The sequence below is a fragment of the Ambystoma mexicanum genome, chromosome 3q (genome assembly GCF_040938575.1).
Source record: "Ambystoma mexicanum isolate Mex_15411 chromosome 3q, UKY_AmexF1_1, whole genome shotgun sequence".
In the NCBI taxonomy this organism is placed as follows: domain Eukaryota; kingdom Metazoa; phylum Chordata; class Amphibia; order Caudata; family Ambystomatidae; genus Ambystoma; species Ambystoma mexicanum.
This window is the reverse complement of record NC_090926.1, coordinates 895,975,307-896,002,424: the sequence shown is the minus strand read 5'-3', so window position 1 is coordinate 896,002,424 and position 27,118 is coordinate 895,975,307. Positions and strand designations below refer to the sequence as shown.

General features: G+C 45.3%; 1 protein-coding gene across 9 annotated transcripts in view; it reads right to left on the bottom strand.

Annotated features, from left to right (window-relative positions):
- HELZ (helicase with zinc finger) overlaps positions 1 to 27,118 on the bottom strand; it is a 2,743,493-nt gene that overhangs the window by 120,308 nt on the left and 2,596,067 nt on the right. For all 9 annotated transcript variants that reach the window (XM_069655034.1, XM_069655036.1, XM_069655035.1 and 6 more), the window contains 2 exons: positions 12,246 to 12,483; positions 4,053 to 4,566 (listed from right to left, as the gene is read on the bottom strand). In XM_069655034.1, coding sequence (XP_069511135.1) covers positions 4,053 to 4,566; positions 12,246 to 12,483 — 752 coding nt within the window. The remainder of the gene's footprint in view (positions 1 to 4,052; positions 4,567 to 12,245; positions 12,484 to 27,118) is intronic.

Here is a 27,118-nt window from a genome sequence, read left to right as displayed (position 1 = left end):
TGAACCCTTTTTTGCGATATTATCCGCGTTTACCGCGTTTGGCACGCATAGGCGGCCTGGCTCCAAAATGGCCATGCCACACGGTTCTTTGTCCTGTCCTTTGGCCATCTTGCCCATTCACCTTCCCTAGGTCGAGCCGACCCGGTCAGTCCTTATTTGGTCATGCACTTTCCCGCGAAACCCAAAGCTTTCACAGGCTTCTGCATGCCTTGTGTGTGTGCCTCCAGGATGTGGGCTGGGATGTCTGTTCCCAATACACATCCTGCGTGCCAGAGAGTCTGGAGTGTCCTGAATGCCTGGGACCACCGTGGTCCGCGATTGGTCCACGTATGGAGTGAGTGTTTGTGAGCAGATCTCCCATTGGGTCCTCTCTGTTTTGGCATGAAGGGAACTTTGGATAAGAGGAGGCCGAAAACACCACTAGAATGTCGATCTCCTGAGTTCACACCGAACAAGGGATAAGGAGCAAAGTATCCTGCAACAAGAAGCCGAGTCGAGGAACCGCTGGTGACCCGCTGGAAGGTTTGGCACCCTGAGCCTGCTGTCCTCCTGCAAGACCGCACTGCACCTGATCGTCCTAGAAGGTCTGCAAAGGCGCTTTGACCCATTGGAATAGTGGGACCAACTATTCTCGGCACCTTCATCAAACCCTGCAAGTAAGCCTCTTCGGAAGTGTCCCTGGGCCAACCAGCTTACACGGGACGTTTGCTCTGTCACCGCCGCCGTTTCGGGGAAGCCCTTGAAACTTGGCGTACTGCTAGCTCTGTGTCCACGGCACCCTCACACCAAATTTCGTACACTTGGCATTCCCAGGTCTTAAGTGAGACGAGCGTGCCCGGACCAGAGTAAACGCGGTTGCCGTGTTGCCCTGCTGTGCTAATGACCTGTGCACGTTCGCTGCATTTGTGACCCCCTCGACCCTAAATCCTAATACCGCGGAATCTACACGGTGTCGAGACGTCCCGATTGTCGCATCCGAACCTGCCAGCAACGTGAACTGAACTGGCGAAGTCTGGGTCTGCCTGCGTCGGGGACCGGTGAGTAGTCCAATACCCCAACCGGTGGCCCCTAGCGCAGGAACCGATTACTTTTCTACCGCTGTTGCGAAATAGCGGATCCATCCCACGCTCTCACCCTGCCTCTGCCCGCAAGTGGAGGTCTTGCTTGAGTAGTGGGGAATTGTTCATCGCTTCATCCAGCTTCCTGAACTGTCAGAGACCCTTGAAGAGACCCTATTTTGTCCATTGGCACGAGCGTGTGCATGTACTATTGAGCCTAAGGCTCCTCTCTTCGTAGGGCTTGGACTGCCTCCTAGTTAGGTGCATTTCTGATGTCGAACTGGGTCTAATGATTACTTGCACTGCCTGTTTTCCTCCCCATCTAGATGGTCGACATATTTCGTGCTTCCAACTCCTTAGACCCCTCGGTCTTGTATATATATTGTATTGATTGTGATGTGTTGGTTTACTTTAGTATTATTGTGATTCGCTGCTATGGTCGATGTTACAAAGGCCTGGTAATAAATGTGTCTATATTTTTAATCTAACACCTGTCTGTAGTAATTTGTAAGTGTCCTTGCTTTGTGTGCTCATTGAGGTCTTTCAGTCACCCTCACCACTCTTGAGACTTAGTCTTGACCGCCGCCATCGCTACCCTGATTGGACTGGCTTGTCCAGACGTTACCCTGTTCCAAGAAACTAGGCTGGCCTTCTGAACCTCTGCCCCTCCAGGTCAGAGTTCAGAAATCCATCCTAACAACAATTTTCAATGTAATGTATAGAAATGAAAAGTTTAGAAATAAACAATATCATTTTAATAATAAAAAAATATATATTTGTTTATTTTTGCACCCGTTGGAACATTAAAGAAAACTACAGATGGCCAGTTGAAAGACTTTTTCCCTTTACACTTTTTGTTAGGTTTAGCTTGTAAGGGCCAGGATGGGATTTTGGACACAGGAAGGAGAACTCTTGGACATTCTGACACCGACATCCTTTCGTTGTTGCGGCAGGGAACCTCCTCAGTGTTAGGGCGAGAAAGATCTTTCTCCAACCCTACTTTGACTTTAATAAAAGTTTATAACAACCACCACAACCTCTCTGTGTCTGAGTCTTACTCCTGATTCATTACACTGGGCAACACGTTTCGTCATAGAATAATGGTAAGTAGAAGCCAGACAATTTGCATCAAACATTATTTACACAGGAAGATATTATAGACACACACTTCAATAAGAGTATTAGTTAATTGCAATTAGTTCCATTTTGCAATTTGAATTGACCAATGAGAACAAGTTGTTAAATGAAATGGTAAAACGAATGACATCTATCAGATCAGTTGATGGCAAAAGTAGTGGAATTAGTATCAATCTTTCCAAAAGGGGAGATTATACAATCTAAAACAATACTATTTGAATTTTTTGGGGTAGACATTCACTTTACCAATTCAAAAGTAACTAATAAATCATTAAACCTAGCCAACACACCAAAGAAAGGGAGTGTTATGAATACTGAAATCTCTTTGTGGTCTGAAACAGCTTGATATAAGAACTGTGAGAAGTGATCCAAGAAATCACAACAGTATTTAAAAGGACAATGGTGTAGATGGAAAGCACAATTAGCACTTGTAGAAATGAACTAAGACGATGATGACATTTCAAAGAAAGAATGTGAAATGGACATCAACAAATCATTAAAGCAAGATTTAAACAACCTTTTTTGCCAATTTTATAAACATGCCAAAAGAAATACTTCTCACGTAATAACGTAATAATTTGTCAAATCAGACACTGGAAAAGGTTGATAACAAAGTCTTGGTTAGAAATAGAAAAGTAAAGACATGATAAGAGGAGAGAAATCAATTGCATTAGAAGAAACTGAGCATTCAGAAGAGCATCCTTCCCTGAGGTATTTACAGATTTAATATAACAGTATGGGCAACTGGAACTGTGATAATATTGTTAAAACAGACACGACAAGATGAGGGTACAGAACAAAATGTGCAGCCACTGTGATTTAACAACAGAAATTATGTAAACTTCCTTGGACTACCCACATGGTAAGAATACAGCTACACAGATGTTTCCAGATAAAAATCAGCCAAACCTCAACAAAAACAAGATGAATATGATTCAACAACAGTATCAATAGCTATCCTTTCTAATATTTGGACAGGGTTATCCCATTAACAAATCTTGCTTAGTGATATTAAAATAAAAAGCACACCTCTCTATTTCCCCCACTTGAATTTCGGCAAATTTTCATTAATGGGCACATCTTTTACAAGTCCCCCAAATGGAATGCACACAGCTCACTGGTATAGCTATCTGACAAGAGGCCTGCAGGTAACAAGCTCAAAACAAGACAGGGCTCACTTGGCATTTTATTCTTTCAAGGTTGATGACATGAGTTATTGTATCCCTTAAAATTATTCAGTTTGCTTTGTGTGCAGTAGAAATAGCCACCGTTACGTAGGTGGATTCCTGTCAGGAACTGATTCCCATACAACAGTGGTGCTTTTTCTAGGACTTCATAGGCTTAAGTCATCTTATTTTTTCAAAAAAGGATAGACTACACCATACTGGGTTCTAACACCGCACTCTGATGTGAACCTTAAGATTCCCTTTCATACTCTGTGTTGCAGGTGTGGGATGAATTTGTGTATGGAGGTCCAATGCCTCTGGCCTTACAGTGTTCCTTAAGCAGCACTAGAAGTCTTTAATGAACCTTTAGTCAATAACACCAACTCCAAATGCTAAATTACTAATTCAGAACTGCATATTTCATAACACAGAGGGTTCAACATCATAGCTGCTCTTTGGAGAAAGTGATTATAAATTGAGAAAAACAGGTCACAAAAGGTACCACACAAAAGTCTTCAGTATCCTTGGCCAATACCAACAAAAACCTACTGCAATGTCAGGATCATTGAACTTCAAGGAATACTTGAAGTTTCCTAGCAAGGTTGTTCAATATGATGTTATAACAGTTGCTGCTGATACACAGAAGCATTACACAAAATAACCATACCAAAATACACTATATAAAACCTACCTCTTCTAAGCTGTGGAGCGAAGAAGCAGATACTGCTCGAGAGGACAGTGGATGAAATGGCTCCTGACCAACAGGATGTTGATGATTTTGCAACTGTACAAAAGGGTTCTGTTGTGGTCTATGCTGCCATGGCGGCATGCCATAATGAAATCCCTGCCCCATTAAATGATTCTGTTGCAGGTTTGCATATGTCCATGAGCCATCAGGTTGTAGATACTTCAAGGGAGGTGGGGTTATATGTCCAGATGGCATTGGATAAGGAGAACTGTAGAGCTGAGGCAGGTGCTGCTGAAACACTGGTGTGCTTGGCATTTCAATGTCTCTGCTGTTTTCTGTATAATTAGGGAAATGGCCACTGTGGTTGGAGTTAGATGAAGGGGAAGGGAGTGCCGGTGGACTTCTAGGTTGAGTCTGGCGGTATTGCAAAAGTCTTGACTGGGGAGGTGGCATTTCCGCTAATTCACGGTTTTCACTGTGATCGCGATGCGACAGCTCTCTTAGGAATTCTTGCAACCTGTTTTGGAAAATACAAGTAAAAAGTTTTCAGATTCAAGAATAGTTGAATACCTGGACACTGCCAAGAGCAAGATGTCAAATTAACATAATGAAAACAAAATTTAAAACACAGAAAACGCAAAACACTAATGACAATTTATAATTATAAATATATTATATTATATATATATAATTATAAATATAATTTTCAAATATAATCAAGTAGAGCAAGTATCTGCTAGCAACCTAAGATGATGGAATACATTTCATAACTTTTATTACATTCATTTCATTCATCTCAATTGTTATTCCTTTTGGCAAAGTGCTGGCTTCCTAAAAGCCTACATGATCAAGGCAGTCTACAAATATGACATGTATAAGTTACTACCATCTTCTACAGCTCAGTGCCTGCACTACTAGTAAGCATTATGCAGGTCTTGCAGAAGGTTACCAATACTCTACATGCCTTCATCGAAAAAGGACGAAAAAGACTGGACCCCATCAGGCTCTAAGTCTTCCTTACATACTGAGAGTGCCGTGGACAGCGATTGCTGTGAGCCAAAACAGTCCAGTCAGGACTGCACATAATCAAAAGATTTGTCAAGAAGGCCAAGTCATCCAAAAAAAAAGCTTTCAGATGCCTAAAATAGCACAACTCACTACTGGAAAAGATATACTACCATGCACAAACCTTTGGGAGGAATTAACAAGACATGTTGTGGACAGAGAACAGGAGGTTTAAAAGTGAATTGACAATGCAATATATAATGCATAACATCTACTGTGAGCGTTGTTCTTATGATTGCGAGGATGCCGAGTTTGAAGATATGCAGAGGAGGTCACCAATACGTAAAGATGCAATTTTCAAGCCAGGCAGGAAGAAGGATTACACTGAATAAATGAACTAGGAGAATAATTTAAACAAGCACTTGTACAGGTTAGTTGTGCTGCTTGTCCTGAAGTTGGACCTTTTCTCCAGATTTATGGAATGTTCTTCAAGGCAAGCCAAACTGACTGAAACCCCCCTGGCTCGCACTAAAACTCCACGGATGCCATCAAAAAGAGAGATCTAAGACTTCCCATAGCGGTCTGTGATACACAACACTAGTCATCAAACCTTCTACAACTTAGACTCTTACTATCCAGGTGAAACTCATAAATTGGCCCTGCGGGGAAGTCAAGTGTAGCTGACTGAAATAAATGGCTTTGCTTGAAGTCATCAATTGGCGGTATGGGCCTGCATTTCAAGAACCTTTGCACACATCCCTTGACCTTACTTGATTTACCTAATGTCCCACAGCATAATTTACTTTGTTTTCTTGCAAGGCTTCTTGCTGCTGCTTTCCTTACACACACCTGTTACCCTCATCCCTCCACACTAAATGAAAGAGCTCATTCTGTTTAAAACGAGCTCCCGTTTGCATTTTCTGTGCCAGCCATCTTTTAATCTATATTGAGGGTGAGTATGCTCTGAATGCAATGGGTGATTTTGCTTCTTATGCCCGGGTGGCACATGTGGCCTTTACCCATGTGGTAAAGGCCCTCCGACATCTTTAGTGCCTTTGCTTCTCTTTGGCTGTCAATTTGGACTTCTGGGTTTTCAATTGCCTGTACAGGTTGCAAGAGCAGGCAATAACACTATATTAGCACACAGAGCAGAAAGTGGCATGCACTTCAGTAAATAAGGTTCCTTGGAATGAGAACATAATTTCTCATATGTATGTGCAGTCCAAATAAACTGTGGGGACATGCATACAGAACCACCACCCCCACAAGCTGCCTACCTTCTCTCTACTGACCCGCTCGGTCTGTGCTTCTTGCTGCTTACAATCCTTTATGCACTCATTGATCTCGGATTAGCCTTAGAAGAACATATTCTCTCTCACTGTTCCCCACATTTGGCCCAACATCTTGTGCTTACCCTTCAAATCAATGCCCAATGTAACCTGGTCAGCTCTCCTGCACCACAGTATCCTCTTGAATTGGACAAATAAAGGGTCAATTCATTGCACAATTAGTTCTCCTTTTTTCTATGCCATCCATGCTTAAAGGGCTTTAAGTTTTCCCTGGGATTATATTTAATTTCCGCTCTCTGTGTTCAGTGCACAAGCATGCTCCTGTTGTCTCAAGGTAATACTACCTCTTTGACTGGGTGGACATATCACAATTACCAGCAGCTGTGGCAATATCATAACTTAACTGATCTTTATTGTTCATTAATGGCCCTGTGCGCTAACTCGGTTTTCAGTCAATTAAGATTTGGTACTTCCTGTATCCGCAGCTAATAATGCAAATTAAGCATCAATGAGTCTGAAGTACAACATGTAAATTATTTGAAGCATAATAAAATATATAAAATTTGAAGAAAACACGTGTCCTGTTCTTATATGGAATCCAAGCATTCATGTTTGGAGAATGTGTGCGAAGAGGCCCATGTAGCTGTCAGGCAAATACCCAGAACAGCGACTCCCCTCTGCAGGGAAGAGATGGCAGCAAGTCCCTCAGGTGCAATAAGCACTGAGCCATCCAGGCACATCTTTATCAGCCAGATTGCAGCATTCAGAAATGCAGCGGATTATCCATCTTGACAGTGTATGATTGGTCACCATCAGGCCAGAATGGGCACCGGCATAACCCACAAGTCGGAGATATTTAGTATCTGAGGACCTGCACTGGATCCAACTGATGGAATCCCTCCTCTGTCTTGGAAAGACGAGGAAGAGGAAAAAAAGACAAAAAGATGGATTTTATGAGCGAGATGGAAATCCAAGACTACCTTTGGAAGGAAGGACAGCCTCACTCTCAACATCATGTTCTCATTGGGGAAAAACAAATAGGGATATTTAACACCTTGAGCTCACTCGCATGCCTAGCAGAAGTTATGGCAATTACCTGAAGGGTGAGAAACCTTAAAGAACTAGAATACATGGGCCCAAACAGAGTACCCATATGGAATTTTTCAACACAAAATTTTAATCACACGACGGAACAAACAACTTGCATTGGGAGAACTGATTGTACAATCCCCGCAACAATTGCACAAACACAGCAAAGTATTCCTTCACACTGCCAATCTGCTAGCCCATCCGAGCTAAGGAAGGCAAAAAATCCAGAACGAAGGATTTGAGACAGGTAAAAAGATCCATATTTATTACCCAGCACTGGGCCAAGAATGTACACCACCTGCAGGCGCAAATAGAATTGGTGGCAGGCGTCCCAGGTGAGCCCATCCAGGACGTAATCCGACAAATTCTGCTCATTATGCAGCCTCTCAGCAGTCAGGCATGGCGATTCACGCTGCTGTTGTATGGATGGAGCACCCACCATTCCGAGTGGGAGAGCAGACTAACTTTGCAGAAGGCGTCCAGGAGGGCCGATGGCCAGTTTAGATCAATCAAAAACAACAAGGAAACGAACAGGCAGAGTCTCCTGAGAACCAGCAGGATGATGGGGATCGGCATGAACACAGAGGTCAAAAGTCCAATCTGCCATCAGTGCTTCCACCACAGCACCCTGTTGAGAAATGTCTCTGGCATAAAACCCCTCATACACTCTGTTCACACTGAAAACAAAGCGGCCAGCCAGCATAGTCTTCCACCATGAGAAAATATTCTCTAGAACTTCTGCAATGAACTACTAGAGCCAGCCTGATCGCCCTCAACTCTAGTAAGTTAAGGTGTTCTTGAGACCATGATGAAAAGGGGAGGCAATAACCCTGGTGAACGAGGGTCCAATAATCGGATGTGGTGAGACACCATTTTGTGCTGAACACGGACATTCTTCACTGCAGATGGTATATATGGTTAGTCTCCTACACAGGGGCTCTGGACCTGAGGCTGCTGAGGGCACAGTTTAGGTGAGACTCCTCTAGGAGTCACTCAGCCTTTCCCCTTCGGTGAGCGGCATTGCATTTGCCGATTGCCTGGGGGAGCTTGCCTCCTGCCCCTGTGGGCATAGGGGTGAAGGGACGCCCTTGAGGACTGAAACTTCTGAAGGGTCAGCCTTTGCCCTTAACAACTTATTGCTGTAAAGCAGCATGTCCAGACATTTCGCCAGAACATCCAGGGTAAAACAGGAGGTCTTTATCCAGGAGTACCTTCTCAAAAACATGGCTGATGCCATAATATGCGCTACACAGTCAGCTGTATTAAGGCCTGGCAGTAAGATTTGGAATGACGACTCACTGCCATCATTGCTCCGGGGCCTCAAAGCCCTATCTCCGCTCCCCCACAGGCAGTTGTTCAGCAGCACCTGACACTCCAGACCAGAGGCTAAAAGAAACTTAGCTTGGTGTGACGAATACAGAGAGCGCCACCCCTGCGAGACCAGGGAGGTGAGCCTGCTACGTAAAACCCTCCCTAGGAGTTTAGGCAAGCAGGATCTTACTGGGAATGACTCCCCCTTAAAGGACAAGGACTCAAAGTTGAACAAGGTTGTAACATCTCCCTTAACCCCAAAGTCCCATATATTTTCTGCATACATGAGAGCAGACGATACTAGTGTAACAGAGCACTCACACATTTGGCTTGGTTGCTGACCCCCTCCTTAAAGAAGAAGCCCTAGGACCAATTAAATGGAGTTTCTCCGTTTAGAGACAGACATGTCAGGGGGTTAGCCCTTCTCTGGGAGGAGAAAGGGGTTTATGAATTAACAAATGCCAAACTGATGAAGGGATTACTAGAAACTACTAGATAAAGGAAATCACCAAAAGGGGAGCGAGAAGCATACATCGAAGAAAGGGGAAAAGTGAAGAAAAGGAAATGTCCCAAGAGGGGGTTATATAAAGGACGGTGATGACTCAGTCATCACTGTTTTCCAGGGAGAGCCTACACCCATGTGGCCAGGGGACGGCAGCCGCTACCTGATCCTGACCCTGGTGGCAGCTATATAAGGGTGGATCACATGGGAGTGGTGGTATCCACAGATGCGACCTGGTATAACCCTTTTCCCTTGCAGAAAAACCCTAATGTCCTATTGTGATTCTCCCTCAAAGGAGAGTGCTGAATTTCTCTCAATCCAATCTGCAGATCAACTTTCAAACGCTAGCTTGTCCTCAGAACATGTTAAAACCATTCCTCCAATGTTTTCATGCAAGTTAGTTAAAAGGAACTACTGTTCTCAGAAACACTAACACTGCCACGAGGACGAGGGATGGAAGAATACGGAGCAGGAGAATCCGCAAGCACAGGAAACGCTCTAGTTGTTGGGAGCGTGCACTCGTGCCCGTAACATTTAAAACAGGATCGTCAGAAGAAATGGCACCGAGGAGCTAAGAAAAGGACGTTGGAGCAAACCGGCTCAGATATTGTCCAGAAGAAGTCTGTGCAAAGAGGATTCCACGCAGGAACGTCAGCAGCAACTGCACTCCTGGACCTTCGCTGGTGGAAAGAAGCAGCAAGGCACTTACTAGAAATCCGCAAGGAGAAGGCCAACCAGAACCACAGAAAGCAGTGAAGCCGAATGCCGAGCAGCGCGAGGAAGAGAGCATCTGCAGGATGCCATCGGTGGGCCACGAACAGACCGGGAAATGTCTCGAAGAGCCAGTGAGTCCATGCTTGGACGAAGGGAACACCGGGGCGTATTGGTGCATGGTAAAAGTTGAACAACCCAAAACAGATAAAGAAAGGACGCTGTTTGTTAACACTGAAAGCGAGAAAATAAAAGTACATTTACCACAGAAGTGAATCTTTGAAGTGTGCCCCTATGTAAAAAGAGTAAGAAACAGTAAGAAGTTACTACTTACCGGACAATGGGAATTAGCCAATAGCCTTGAGGTGGTGAATTACCAAGATGGAAGTGTGAGCAAAACACTAACAAGGAAATATACTATGGACCAAAAGGAATTCGATAAAAGGGCTAAACGTGTGTAACAAGTGTGTGAATACAAGAAGCCCTGGCAGGAGAGTATACAAGGAATTCGGACAACCCAAAGGCTAAAAGATAATTGTGCCCACTGTTTGTATTGATCAAAAGAAAAGATCAGAAGAACAGGTTACTTACCAACTGGTAACGTTCTTTCGCCTGGATGTTCCTCCAACGTATTCGACATCTTTGACATGTAATGGCCACTGCTGTGCTGCTTTGGAAATTTTTTCAGCAGAGGGCGTCCTGTGTCTATGGCGTTAGGTCGATGTCCCTCGTAGGCCTCCGGAAATTCCTGACTTCCCTAGGGCATAAGGGTTTGAAGGGTGTGGCATAATGATTAATCTTTTCCCAAAAGGACTGCAGCCAAGCCCAAAAGAGCATGGGCTTGACCCTTAGCAGGGTCACTGGTGGTTCATCCGAGTGTAGTGGACCACGATAGCACTCTGGGTGGCAAGACCGAAGCAGTCAGGCCTTGGCAAAGATGCCCAACATCTTGAGCCAAAAAGCCTCCCATTCATCTGGTGTGAAGGGTGACTTGGCAAAGGTAAATGTGGTGTCTTTTCTTCAGAGGAGTCCCTGGAGCTGTGACTTCTCTTCTTGGACAATGAAGGCAGATTTGTGGAACCGTCAGCAGAACAGGATTTCTTGCAATTTTTCATCTTATCCTCGAGTTCAAGTCTTCTATACAACACCCATTGACCTCAAACGAGTTAGTCTGAAGACATTTTCCTTGTGGAAAATGGTAAAACGCCTCATAGCATGCTCCCAAAATGCATTACAGTGCGCAGACTGAGACAACCCTCAAGCCTTCGTGTCGTGACCTTCCCCAGACAGCATAAACCAACTCTGTAGGAGTCAGAAACCACCATCCGGCGCCTGCAGTTGATGCAAGGTTTAAATCCCGAGGGCTTTTTGGGATTCAGCAGGAAGCAAAACATCCAAGAAGCAGAGCCCCTCAAGCGAGCAGTGTGTGTGCACAAAAAGAACGGAGGTAACGGGTGAGGCCCCTCAATATACACTGGCACCAATGACTGATCCGGCACAGGGCGCATGATGGCATTGAGCCTTGGAACACTTGTGTATAGGCACGTTATAAATGTCATATCATATATCGAGAGGGGCGCACATGGAACCACGCTGTGCCTCCTGTGGCAGAAACATTTCAGAAGAGCAGCTTCACTGAGAGACAGATATTATAGATTAGGAATCTGTTGAGGAAGATTTCCATTAAAAGATGACATTCCCGGTTCACAAAGTAAAACTCTCCCTCCAGGCAAGAGACCCATAGAATGCAAAGCCCACCTAGTGCCATTTTAGCTAGGAAGAAATGTAATTTCTGCTCAAAGTTTACAATGTTTGCCAAACAAGGGGAGCTCAATTACATCACTGCCATAGGGTCTACTATGCCTACTTGCTTGCGGGATATCGCTAAATATGTAGGTGTGCGCATGTAGGTAGGTGTGTGCATAGGTGTGTATATGTGTAGGTGTGTTGGTAGGTGAATGTATGTGCCAGGAGTTGCTTATATACTTTTCCAGGTGGTTAAATGCTATTTTAAGAAGGCAAAATCTGTCCTACCTGGAATGATAAATACCTATGTCATGTTCTGATACAGCATGGGTGGTAATTCACTAATCCAATGCTTACACAATTTGACAGATTACAGATATGTGAGCAGTAAGAATAAGGTGCCATTGGTGTAATGTATGCGTCCGAATTAGGATGCCCTCCATGAGAAAGTATTTACCGAGAGTAACCTTCTCGGTACTGTGTTTGCATGAAGATATGCATGTTTACTTGCATGTTTATTTTGTTTTGTAGAATAAACTGTACCTTGAATATCCTCCTTCTGTTTCTTCTTCGGAATTACCACCAGGTCTCCAATTCGGCCTTGGTTGCTGCTGAGGCATTCCCATTGCTTGCTGGGAAATATGTTGCATGTGTGGATGGTGATGGGGTGGAAATGCTAAGTTACCCTGACTGAGAAAGGCGTTATGCTCATTCCACTGCTGGATTCGGGCTTGCTGCTGTTGCCTTAATGTTTCCAAAGCCACATTTCCATGTATGCGATCTGTAAAACATTTTCAAAGAAGGGTCAAATACAGCAATGTGATGTTTCATTCCTTTTTTACCAGGAATGAAAAATCTTTAATATGGGTGGCTATATTCTTAAAACACCAACAATATAGAGAACATTTAGATTTTTATAACTGGTTGCCGATCTTGATTGACAGCAATTTCCTTTGTGTTTTGACACATGTTGAGTAAAGGTTTATTAGCATTTGCTGAAAAATGCATACAAAATGGATCTGCACATCAAGTTATGTTTCTGCCAACGGCTGGATTCCTAGAACTTGAAATATAGAGAAGTGAATTAATTACTCAACCAATAAAGCAACAAACATATCCTGCACTCTAAGCAGGTCACATTTATGTGGCACTAGTGGGGGTCAACATATTCATAAGCTATGGGATAACTTATTTCAAGTCGCACATAATTATACAAGTCACTAATTGATGATAGACATCTAAAGAGGATTGGTTGTCATAATTTTGCTGTCTTAGCTAGGTAATAATTCACTGGTTATAGCATATGAATATTAAAACTAAACAGCTGGTTACATTTAACCAATCAGATAAAATGCAAGGCAGCTAAATTCTAATGTAATTATGTAACTACAATACAGGAATTGATACATTTAAAATAATACTGTTATAAAAGATAAGTAATGGGGTTTGCTTAGGATATATTCTGGCTACTTCTTTTACTTATCTTTGGTTAAAAGTAGTTTACTTATGAGAGACCTGCCAAATGTAGCATAAAATCTAACCAACTTTGTCTATGTGTTTATGTTTTTTACGTGGTTGTAGAATTAGCCTTTCATCAGCAAAGTCCTCAAGGAAAAATTCAGCCAGTTGTCAAAGCCATCCATTTAGTTTCATTCCCTTAATGAACATGTTAAAAGAATCGGGCTAACTATTTTGTATCATATTTTGCAAGATAAACGTCGATCTGCAGCAGAAAACAAATTTGAGGTGCCCACTGGAAGAAAGTTGTCTGTCTTTTACCACAGTTTGCTGTCCTTGCTCAAAGGTACAATAATGTTCCCACTGTAGCAGACTCGGGAGTTTGCTCAACTGAATGCATAAAATGTATTGGCCTAGAGGTGCCCAGGCTGAAAATAGGGGTTGCAATAAGACATCCAGTGGTCAAAGTGTACGAAAAGCAGCAGTGGAACTATGCTCCCTTCTAGTCTGCCCACGTTCTCCACAAACCCCACCACCACACTCCATCCCACATGCAATCCAAACCCCCAAACAAATACACCTGTTTAAGGGAATGTTCATTACAGTGCACTGAAGTGCAAGTTTTAACTTCTTCCTAGACTTTTATTTTAAAACCGCACCATTTCCGAAACGGTTTCTTTTTAAAATAGAAGTATAGGAACAGTAAAACTTAAAAAATAAAAGTAGAGGAGCACCGCTCCCAATCGCTCCAGCACACTTCGACCACTGAAGACATCACCTAAATGAAGCGAATCTGGTCTTGCACCACTTTAAGGAACATAGCAGAATTGCCTTAGCGTGTTGAGAATCAGGGGAACATACATCACCCTTGGTTTTTAAGCTCAAAGCTGAAATAACAAATACAGCAACCACCATTTGAGAACACAGTGGAGAAAATCAGATCTACTAGGAAACAACCAGAGGGGCACAAGCGTTATTTACATCTACCACGAGGCAATCTAGAATTCAACTTAGATGGCCTTTAGTCTGCAAATCAACCATGTTTAACTAATCATTGGAAAGTACCCTGATGCCCTTTTGGCACTACTTCTTACACTAAAGAAACTCAAATAATTTAGTAGAAAAAATGACATTGGCAAATATTTTAGTATAAGCCATTTAAGACTTGATCATCCAACAGTCTACAATATCCTCGCTGCAAATTTCGCAGTTCCATGCGCGACACCTTGAGGCAGCCCTGGTTTTTGCTTCAATTGCATGCTGGAACTTGGAGTTCATTTTTCCCATTGCAAGGATGGGCCTACAAGTCCAAGCATGCAATACGAGAAAACCACAGGACTGGCTCAAAAATTCTGCATGGAACTGCGAAGCTTGGCAGCTATGTATGGCCCTTTCCAGCAGAGGGCCCAATGTGGCCCAGCGTGGACCCCGTCCGTCACCGGAGGCAAAAGCTCCACTGAGCCGCGTCTTAGCTCCAAGATGGCTGGGGCGCGTAGGAGAGTGCTGCCCCCGCCCTTGGGTGCCCATGTGCATCGGCCTCCCCCCTGCCCAGCAGTGGTTCCAGCGCATCCTGGCGAGTGCCCTGGCCTCTCTGGAGGGAAAAGCTCTAACGCGCGCAAAGTATCAAGACTGGGGTCGACTGCCCCCATGCCCAGAAGTATCCCTGGACACCCCAGGGGAATCCCAGTCCCTCCCTGGAGGGAAAAGCTCTATCGTTCCCCAGCAAAGCTCCTGGGTGGTCAGATATGCTTCACCCTCCATTGGGTGCCTGCCTCGCACATGGACTTATAGTCATCCTGCCCAGCGGCAGTCCCAGGGCACCTCAGGGCGGTTCCCACCCCCCTCCATGGAGGGAAAAGCTCTATTGTTAACCGGACAAGCTCCTGGGCGGCCGGGGGTGCTGCCCAACCTGCCTTAGGCGCCTGCCTCGCACATGCGCTGACCGTCACCATGCCCAGCAAAAGTCACTGTCCTCCTTGGGGGCCTGCCGGTCCTTTGCCAGGGGAAGCCTTGGACCCTTCCAGAGCAGGCCCGCTAGAATGCAAGGCATTACCAGATGGCCGCACGGCGAGCCTGGCCATCTGGTAGCTGGCCATAGGCATGAATGGAAGGTCCAGATGGCCATGCCATCCTGGGAGTCCGTATGGGAGTCAATTGGACATTTATCTCCAGTTGGGTCACACTTTTGCACAGACCTCCCCACTCTGTCTCCGATGACCATCCCCCCCCACCCCAAGTGTTGAGGCACGGTCTGATGCTCGAGTCCTGCAGACCACCAAAGACGTGATGGCTGGCCTGAGACGGGCGCATGGTTCCCCCTCTTGCCACTTTCCAGCAGGTGCGGCTACTGGGTTGATCCTGCCAGTAGCATATGCTTGTCTCAAAGATGGCTCATTAAATCAGTTAAGGTTCCTTTGATGGCTCCATCTGTCACTTGGATAACTGTGGTAATTCTAGAGCAAATACACGCAGACAAGCGCTAACCTAAAGGATGCATGCATCTATCAGACCAAGGAAAACGCACCACCAACGCAAGTGTTTCCGCAAAGAAACCAGCACTCAATGCTCTGCCACATCCCAAATGCAATCCTGACACCACCCCGTCCATGATCAAAGGTGCTCTCATTAATGCCAGATCCCTGACACCACACGCGATAGACATCTCAGACTATATAACATCACACTACCTAGACTTCCTAGCTATCAGAGACCTGACTCCATGCTGCATCAGGACCTCTACTCTCCATTGCTATTTCTGACAAATACTCCATCATCCGCCACAACAAAAACTCTAACCTAACCAAAGGCGGTGGCATCCCCTTTATCTCCAAAACATCACTAGGTTTAAGGGTCACGGCTAACCATACCATGCCCTCCGTAGAACTACTATCCATCAAACTACCAACCTCACCATCCTGAACAATCGCCATCCACCTCATCTATAGAACCCCGGGGCCCACATCTACATTCGAAAATGATATCTCCTCACTCCTGTCCACCATTATCAGGACCAAATCACAAGTTATCCTAATGGGTGACCTCAACCTAGGCTTTCAAGACCCCAAAGACTATAAGGCTCACTCCCTCGCTACACAATCACAGAATTAGGCTTCCTACACTGCATAATGGAACTAACACACAACAAAGGCAGAACCTTAGATTGGCTAGCGGACCTCAACTGTGATATAAATATCCTCTCCAATACTCCATGTGCATGGTCAGATCACCATAAAGGAAGATAATCAGCCTAACCAACAGGACACTGCCCCACCTATGAGCACCAGAAACAAACAAAATATGAATGCAGAGAAATAACTCCCCTTACTTCAGCCAATCATCAACACTCACTGGCCCCACTGACATAGTCGACCTCTATAATCGCATTCTTCTCAATGTCGTTCATATCCTAGCTCCTCAAACTGCGCAAATCCAAACCTCGCATGCACCCGAATTCATGGTACACTCTGCACCTCAGATCCCTAAGAAAACTCAAAAGAAACAAAGCCCTCTGGAAAAGTCTCCCTATCACAGCCAACAAGGACACATTCCTACTATCATCCTCTAACTACAAAGAAGCCATTGTCCAGGCCAAATAACGACTGCATATCTAAAGCCAAATCTAGCACTAAAACTCTTCAACATACTTAAAGAACTAGATTCACCAGCCCCAACTCCAGACACATGCACCAAAGACATCTCTTGGTGCACTAATATCCAGAATGCATTACAAGACAAAATCTCAATGCTTCAAAGCAAAATGGAATCCAAAAAATGACATCACCAATGCAATCGTTACACCAGCTCTCCCTACTACAGGCCACAAAACCCACAACCAATTTAACTTCTCCCCCCTCTCTATTAAAGAGCTAGAGAACATCATCATTAAGCTAAAACCGTCCAAATGCCAGGGGGACATCTGCCCTGCTCATATCATTAAGGAGGCTGCAAAGGAACAGCTCTGATCAACCTTAAGACTCAAATTCAAGCCCTAAAGGACAAAGGCAAACTGGCCCTTCTCCTACTAGATCTGTCGGCAGCGTTCGAGCTAGTAAACCATAAAATCCTCTGTAACCATCTAAAATCTGCTGCGCACTTCTCTGACAAAGACAATGCGTGGATCCAGTCATTCTTAAACAACAGATCTATGAGGGTCTTTGTATCTTCAGCCACTGCTGAGCCTTCACCCGTCACGTGCGGAGTACCCCAAGGATCCTGCATTTCCCCTACTTTTTATAATGTGTTTACGAAGTCCCTGTTTGATGACCTTGTCTATTTGGATATCACATACACTAATTATGCAGATGACACCCAAATACTCATCCCCATCACAGGAGACCATGCCACGGATAGTAAAACACTTAATGACCTCTACCTCATTATACAAGCCTGGATGGCCAAGCACAGACTCCGTCTCAATGATAAGACATAGTTGCTCCTTCTAGGTTCCCCAGCAAACCTTAACAAATTAGATGATCAAATCACCTCATTTAACATTGATGGGAACACAATTAAAATCTCAAGAGATGTAAAAACCTTGGGCATTCACATCGATTCTGCTCTCTCCTTAAACAGACAAACAAATACAATTGCCTCTTCATCGGCCTATACATACAAACTAATTATTGCCTGCAGACCGTTCATCACAACGGCAAACTGCATCTCAATAACCAGAGCCCTAGTCCTGTCGAAACTAGACTATTGCAACACACTATATCTAGGAACCGCACAACAGAACCTAAATAAAATACAAGTCATTCAAAAATAACGCTATAAGATCTGCAATGAACATCCCTAGGTCACAACATATCTCCGAAACCCGGTGCATTCAGAACTGACTATCCATCAAGCAAAGAATCACTCTAAAAACCTTGTCCCGGACACACAAGTGACTCGCTAACTTTGCTCCTAAGTATCTAAGGAATAGCATCTCACCTAATATTTCAGCCCGCCCAACCAGAACAGCCAAGACACACTGCCTCAAAATCCCTAGGTTCAACCTACAAGGAGCCGGAGGGATCAGCTTCCCAGTATTGGCTACAAAAAGCTGGAATTCTCTCCCCACATCACTAAGATCTGAACCATCCTACCACCTCTTCAGAAAAAATGTAAAACTGTGGCTCCAGGCTCAAGATAGTAGCACCTCCACATGACATCACTGTTGAACTTTGTTTCAACTGCATTGCAACTATCGTTTATACAGCCCGTTTAGAACCATCCATTATGTATATATGTAAATATGCAAACCTGTGATATACAATCCAACTGTATGTATATATCCTGTAAAAAGTAATACAAATGTATGTAACTATGTGACCTGTAAGTCAAGCATCCAGATGCCCCAGGGCTTGGTGCGCTCTACAATTAAATAAACTAAACTAAGGTCAATCCTGGCTCGCCCGGCCGTTCTGGTGACTCTAGAGAACCTTGGGCTGATTGCATGCCCCCATGATGACGAGGATACATTTGGATGTCTGGACTATCAACTCTCGATGGTATTTTCTGTGCCTACCATGGTGACCACTGGTAACAGGGAAGGAATCCGATTCGATTCCAGAGAGGGAGGTAGTGACGAAAAATAACAATACAGGATGTTAGGCAGAATCCTGTGCAGTTCCCTTGTGGACCACTGCAAGAAGATTAAGACTACAGGAGTAAGCAGTAAACCCAATTGGTAGCAGTCTGCACCACCCAGATTTACCTGGTAGCTGTGGCTGCCTTTACTCCCTGGCTGAGCAGTCAGACTTCTCATACACAATAGGGCTAAAAACACAGTAGAGCAAACAAACACTGACCAGAGCTTTGTATCAAAAGTATATAATTATTTATTTAAAACACACTTTAGGCAATACACTAGCACTCTAAATCAAAAGCAAGTTAAAACACAGTCAGGTAAAGTATAAACACCTTCCTTGATAACTATTAGACATGTCAGAGTTAAACCACCACTATTTGTTAAAACAAATGTGAGCGTGTAACCTAGATGGCACTCCAATAGTTCAGTTAAAGGGAGAGAAAAAGGCAGGGCATAGAAATAAAACAGTTCCCAACACTTTTAGAAGTTCAAAGCAAGGGAGTAAAGGCAGTATACACTGTAGAGCCAAAGTTCATAGGCCAGGCCCACTTTAAATGGAGCAAAGCGAAATGTGCCCACGATCACACAGTTTAAAATGCACTAAAAGTCTTTGCAGAATGTTCAAAAGAGGTTGGGGTGATTCAAGAAGTAAAGTTAGAAGGTCTGGGGCCAACCCAGTTGGAAAGCCAAGGATTTAAGGGTCACTTTGGGCAATCCGTGGAAAGGGAGGCCAGGCAGAACTTAAAGAGAGGAAGCTCCAGCAGTGGCAGTTGTTCCTGGCAGTGGTTGCAGTTAGTTGTTTCGACCAGGGGAGGAGAGAATCTCGTCGAGGAGGAAACTTGGAGTCGTTGCATTGCCCAGGGATGAAACCAGCCGCGGAGTTCGTCGGTTAAAAGGTGAAGCTTGGCTATCCGGCCGCCGGGGTGCTTGGCATGGGTGATTCGACCAAGAGACTTCTTTGGAAGGTGAAAGGGGCGAACTGGTTGATCCCACCAGCTCAAAGGAAGAAGACTCGTCCAGCAGAAGATCTTCTCTTGTCGTTGGGAAAGTGGCGAGTTTGTTGCAGCAGGGCTCCACCGGTGGTGTCGTCGTTGCAGATGGCTCAGCTTCTTCCCTCTTCTGATTCTTAGGTCCTGTGGCGACTTCTGAAGTTCCAGTCCCAAAAGCCCTGCTTTTATGCAGCAAACCCCCCATTCAACAGCCTAGCTGTCACTCAAACATGCTAAGTGGTGAGCCGGGCGGCTCACCACTGGGCCAATCAGAATAGAGTGCGACTTGGGTTGCTAAGGCAATGCAGTCCATGGTGCCAATTCCCCTCCCCACACATCCTGTGGAACCCAGACAGAGTGGCACCATTTGGAGGGCTTCTGTGGAGAAGCCCGACAAAGTGGAACAAAGGGCCCGACCTTGGTTGGAGTTACATAGATGGACACAAACGCCATTTTAGAAAAGAGTTCTGGCAAAAAGACCCAACCGTTGATTTAATATTAAATAAATAAACCAGCGGTATCTTTAACAATGCACCAAAAAGTGGTGCGTTTAAAATCAATGGGAAAATCCCATAGGAAATATTACGGTGGAATATTTTGCGTGGTAACCACTGCCACCAGCCAGAAACTCGACAAGGGGGGACTGGACAGTGCCCCCTTGGAAACAGACCCAGGGGCAATCGAATGAACCCCTTCCAGTACTTCCACAATATGATGGTTTGTACTGGTTCTGTTTACAATTTTGGACTAGTAAAGTCAATGGTGACTTTGCATGCCCTGGGAGACAGTAGTCAGTCCCAGGGTATGGAGTCTATGTTTGGGGGTCACTATGACACCCCTGTGTTACTGCACTGAGGGTGCTGTGTAACACCTACATAAAACCAGATGATACCCTATGGAGCAAAAGACCCCATAGCCCATAAGCACACAAAAAGTCAGAGACATACCTCAAATCATGCCTAAGAGTGGGAGGAAAAGAGTCTCACTCTTAGCAGGAGAAAAAAACAAACCCCACAAATTCCAGCATAGCTGCTGGGGGACTCACTAGGTTTGGGAAATTAGTCTTATAAGAGAATTCTCCCTAACACAGGACTCTTTCGGGGCCCTGTAATTGGAATGAGTACACTTTAAATCCTTTAACAAGGATCCACTGGAGGGCATGTCTGGTTCCATCAGACACAGTAATTACAGCTCCAATAGTGTATATTAAAGTTACTGCAGTTAAAAAGCTGGTAGTTGCATCTTTGGATTGAGTTGGCGGTCTGTTGTGAGGTGAGATACTGCTTTGTCCCAGCTTTTCCACACCCTCTTGATGCTCTGGGCAGTGCCCTGGGGGTCAGAGGAGTTTACTATGAAAAAACTGGAGTGTTCAAAATAGGCCGGGAACCTGAATACTTCTGCTAGGAATAATGGAATAGGACTCTGGTTCTATTTTTTGGTTTTCAGAACTGGGGTCATGACTAAGAGGGATGGCCCGGGGCATTCATATTGTGCCGCTAGAGGTGAAATTCTTGGACGGGCGCAAGACGAACTAAAGCGAAAGCATTTGCCAAGAAGGTTTTAATTAATCAAGAACAAATGTCAGAGATTCAGAGATGGCGAGATACCGTCAGACACCCGACCATAAACGATGCAGACTGGTGATCCAGCAGCGTTATTCCCATGACCCAACCAGCAGCTTTAAGGGAAACCAAAGTCTTTGGAAACCCCAGTTTTATCTGTTAAAGTGAATGATTAGAGGTCTTGGGGCCGAAATGGTATCAACCTATTCTCAAACTTGAAAAAGGTAAAAAACCTGGCTCGCTGGCGTGGAGCTGGGAATCAAATAGGAGTGTCCACTGGGCCACTTTTTGGTAAGCAGAACTGGTGTTGCGGGATAAACCGAACACCAGGTTAAGGCCCCCTATGATACTCATTACACCCCAGAAAAATGTGTTGGCTGATATGGACAGCTGGACGGTGGCCATGGAAGTCTGAATCCGCTAAGGACTGTCACAATTTACCTGCAGAATTAGCAAGGCCTGAAAATGGATGGTGCTGGATCATCAGACACATGAGCAGCGGGGAATAAGCCATGATGAGGCGGAGGGCCGCTGCACTGTGCCCCGGGCTGAGCTGCGCAGGTGCAGATCTTGGTGGTAGTAGCAAATATTCCATAAAGAACTTTGAATGCCAAAGTTGGGAAGGTTTCCATGTGAACAGTAGTTGAACGTGGGTGAGTCGGTCCTAAGAGACAGGCGAGAGCCGTTTGGTAGGGACGGGTGATGGCCTCTGTTTCCCTCAGCCTATCAAAATGGAGATGGGTTCAGATCCCGAATGTAGAGTGGCGGAGACAGGCTCCCTTGAGGGGTCCAGTGCGGTAACGCAAAAGATCGCAGAGAAGCCGGCGGGAGCCCCAGGCAAGTCTTTGAAGGGCAGGGCACCCTGGAATGGATTTGTCCTGAGAGATGAGCACGAAAAGGGAAAGGGTTGTGATTCCAGTGGCATTCAGTGAGCTCTAGTTGGTCCTTGAACATCTGGTGGAGATGGTATAAATCTTGCGCCAGACCGTATCTATATCCGCAGTAGGTCTTCAAAGTGAACAGCCACTGGCATGTTGGAACAATTTAGGTAAGGGAAGTCGGCAAGTCAGATCAGTAACTTTGGGATAAGGATTAGCTCTAAGGGATGGGTCGGTCAGGCTGGGGTGTAAAGCGGGGATGGGCACACGCTGCGGCTGGACGAGGTGTCTAACCCATGGGGGCAGCGCTGAATCTGGACCCGAGCCGGGCCATTCCTTTGGATCAACCCAGCTATGGTGGCCACCTTTCTTCATTCCCCTCTCGGGGTTCAGGGCCGGTGTTCTGCCTCAACCGAAGCCTAGCATTGGACTTAGAACTGTTGCGGACCAGGGGAATTCGACTGTTTAATTAAAACAAAGCATCGCAAAGGTCTGCAGTGAGTGATTCTGCACAGTGCTGTGAATGTCAAAGCGAATAAATTAAATGAAGCGCAGCGACTCTCTTAAGGTAGCCAAATGCCTCGTCATTCAAGTAGTGACGCGGATGAATGGATCAACGAGATACCCATTGTCCCTACCTTATTATCTAGCAAATCCACAGCCAATGGAACAGGCTTGGCATAATCTGCAGGCAAATAAGACCCTGTTGGACTCGACTCTAGTCTGGTACTGTGAAGGGACATGCGCAGTTTACAAACATGTGTGGCCGCCGGTGAAAAGCCACTATTCTCATTATTTTTTCACTTACCCAGTGAGGTGGGGGGGTTGGGGGCAAGCCCTGTGTGGCTCTTACTTCCGGATCCAATAGCCCGTCACCTGCCAGGCGCGACCCGCTCCATGATCAGTGGCAGGTGAGGAGATTGGCTGAGGCGGTACACCTGTCAAATGATTATCCAGGTGTCATAAGGCGATCTCAGGGAGGACAGAAGCCTCCCGCAGAGCAGAAGGGCAAAATCTTGCTTGATCTTGTTTTTCAATATGAATACAGACCACAAAAGCAGGGCCGCCCCATCCATCTGATTTTTGGGGTTTCAAGCAGGTGTCGTCAGAAAAGTTACCACAGATGTAACTGGCTTGGGACGGCCAAGCGTTCATAGTGATGCCGCTTTTTGATCCTTTGATGCCGTCTCTTCCTATCATAATGAAGCAGAATTCACCAAGTGTTGGATTGTTCACCCACTAACGCGGTTCGTGAGACAGGTTAATTTTACCCTAACAATGATGTACTGTTGCAATAGTATTCCGGCTCAGTACGAGATGACCCGCAGAGTTAGATATTTGGTGTATGCGCTTGGCTGAGGAGCCAGTCGGGTGAAGCTATAATCTAGGGGATTATGACTGAACCCTTCTAAATCAGAATCCCATGTAAACCATAATAGCGCAACACTGAGGAGCCTCGGTTGGCCTACTAAAGCCAGCATTTGAGCTGAAGTGCACAGCGCTCGCCGCAGGACTCGATTGTGGACAGAAGGGGGAACCCCTCTTGCTCTTGATACACCGCATGTTCGTGGGAACGTGGTGCTAAATCAATCATACACTACCTGATTCTGGGTCAGGGTATCTTAAGAAGCAGAGCACCTACCTTGCTGCGATCTATTGAAAGGCATTCTCTGAGCCAAGCGTTTGTAGAAAAGGTGCTGTGGTTGCGAAAAAGGGTCTCCACCCTTCCTGCTGCTGCGCAGGGCACACAGGGACCTCACAGCCACCGTGGATGCACCCACAGGGGTGCGGGCAGGCCGTGGAGTGCTCTTCTTTCCCTTTGTGATCGGTGTAGCAGACCAGATGGCGTTGGCTCAGATGGTGGCAGAGTGGTAGGAAATAGCCCTTGGGATGCAGGCAAGAGAGGCAGGGTGTTAGTTGCGGATGGCGACTTAAGCCCCGTCACAAGAAGGCAGAGTTTGTGGTTTAGGCCCAGGACACTGGACGGTGGCCTTAAGGCAGACACAACCACTTTGTGTCCGATCAGGCAACTGGTCAGGGTGGGCCTGCCTGGGCCATCTGATCATTTGGTTGGGCCCAACTGGCCATCTGGCTAGGTCAGACCAGATCTTTAGAGTCCCGGCTGGCCCGGCTGACTCCTACATTTGTCTCCGGCCGGGCTCCACAAGCCCCCACTTTTTGAGGGCTTAAGAGTCAATGTGAAAGTGTATTCCTGCGGGGCAGCTAAAGACCCTCCCCATTGCAAGGATGGGCCTGCACGTCTCAGCATGTAGCGCTTAAACATGTTGCATGGAACTGGGAAACTTGGCCACAATGCAATATTTAAACATGTCTCCCAAAATCCAGTATGTTGCCTTACTTATATATACTCCACACAGAAAGTCTAAAACTATGAAGGGATTGGTGCTTGTTGAACAAGAAAAATGTGTAGTTTGTGCTGGACACTTCTGTCATTTATAGGCAGGGATGTCGGACTGATGACACACTATTACAGGCACTGCTTTAGGGAACAGCAGCCATTCATTAATGGAAGCAGAGGGGACTTTCCTGGAATCAAAATATTATAATGATTACCTCTCTCTTAAAACATGGCACATTGGGAGTTGTTGATTTTAGGCATATTGCCAATCTGCCATTATTATAGCTGAGCACTGAAGTCACCAGTAGCAGATCAGTCATTTACAGGTTTGCCTATTTGAGTAAGCTGTACCTGGCTAGGACACATTTCTGTCTCATTTCTCACTAAGAGAGCTCAAAATGGATGTAGCGATTTGGTAGTCAAAGTAGATGATGAGAATTGATTCATTTCTGAGAGGAGTCACAGGAATCAATACACATTTATAATGCATACAGATGGCTTTTCCAAGTTCTGTTGGTGAGAAAGTAGATTTGAAGAATAACCCCAAGCCACAATAAATAATATTTGGAACTTTGTGTTCAACTCAGATAGATGTAGGCTATGAGTATGTCCACTGACCTGGTCTGCCACATGATTTTCTATACTGGCTGTAAAAGTGGTCAATGATGGGGTATTTTTTTAATCCCACATGTTTTCGCTGCTGGAGCACTGACAAGAAGGGCAATTTGGTAAAAAGCACCAGTATGATGCTGGCTGAAATTGTCTTGGACCCCCTGACCAGCGGGAGGAGGGGAGAAAATTCATAGCCACCTAATTCAGTGCTATGATCACCCAGGAGGGAATGGGATGGAAGCAGGGGAGCTGGCAGGGTCTCTGTCATTGATTTCTTGCATAAAACTTGACCAGAGCTTTTTAAAATAAAGATATCACTCACTACTATGAGACCAAAGCGAAATTCCATAAGTGTTATAAGATATGTTAAGAAACTACCTTTCAGTGGCTCAATCAATGTATTCGATATGGATCTAGAACGAATTATATACACTGCCGGCAAAGTATATAGTGGAGTATTTAATCTCTTAATGCGGATAAGGATGGAAAAAGCAAAAACTGACTTCTTGCGGTCAGGCAAAATTTGAAAATACTCATTACTGTGGTCAATTTCCTGTTCCAACTTATCTGAACGTTTAATTGTATTTTGGAAATGATTTCACACATACCTCGAAGACCTCACAGGAAACCTTTATCTGGGCACAGAGATAACCCTAAATGAGACTAGAAAAAAACTCATTGGAAAAGAAGAACAAGTTACTTTCTTACCTGGTAACGTTCTTTCGATGGGATGGTCCGACGACGTATTCCATATCTATGACATGTAATCACCACAGCTGTGCTGCTTCGGAAACTTTTCCGGCGTCTGCGTCCTGCGTCGATGACGTCGATGCGCCGACGTCGAGGACCTCCTCCGACGTCCGACGTCATCCGATGTGATAAGTAGGACGCACGACGCCCGTAGCCTCAGTTGTAGTTTTTTCCCCCCAGAACGTGTGACATAAGTCAACTGCCAGTCAGACACAAAGCCTTGCTGAACGTAAGCTGCAATCGCAAAAGAAATTCTGCAGCGGGGAAGGCAGGGCGGGAGCGATATGGAATACGTCGTCGGACCATCCCATCGAAAGAACGTTACCAGGTAAGAAAGTAACTTGTTCTTCGAGGGGATTGGGTCCTCCGACGTATTCCATATCTATGACAGACTCCCAAAGCAGTACCAAAACGAGGAGGGAAAGAATTTAGAAGCAAAAGTTTAGAATAGCCAATCAAATAGCCGAGCAAAGGACCGCCTTGCCAAAGGCCAGATCCTGCCCTCTGATGGAATCGAGGGAATAATGCCGTACAAATGTATGTACTGAAGCCCAGGTGGCTGCATCACAGATGTTGCGAATAGGAACACCCCTCTGCAGGGCAGTAGATGCAGCCACACCCCTGGTAGAATGGGCCCGCAAGCCAGCCGGTGGGTCCTTACCCGCCAAGCGGTAACACTCAGAGATGGCCAAAATAATCCAGCGGAACAAAGTCTGTTTCGTCACAGCTTGCCCCAAACGCTTTCCAGCGTAACCAATAAAGAGTTGATCGTCCACTCTGACCAGGGACATGCGTGAAACATAAAAGCTTAAAGCTCTCCTAGGATCAAGCCTATGGAGCCTCTCCTCTTCCTTACCAGGATGCGGAGGAGGATAGAATGCCGGAAGAACAACCTTCTGGGCTAAATGAAATTCCGTCACTACCTTCGGAAGAAAAGAAGGACGAACTCGAAGGACAACCCTGTCCTTGTGAAAAACAGTGAAGGGTGGCTTAACTGAAAGTGCCTGTAACTCACTCACTCTGCGAGCGGAAGTAACCGCAACTAAAAACACAGTTTTCAGAGTTAACAGCCTCAAAGGGCAAGAATGTAAAGGCTCAAACGGAGCACCCATAAGAAACCTAAGAACAAGGTTTAAATCCCAACCGGGCACCAGGAAAGGTGACGGAGGAAACACATTAGTGAGCCCTTTCAGAAACTGTGAAATTAAAGGGATTTTAAAGTAAGAACACTCTTCA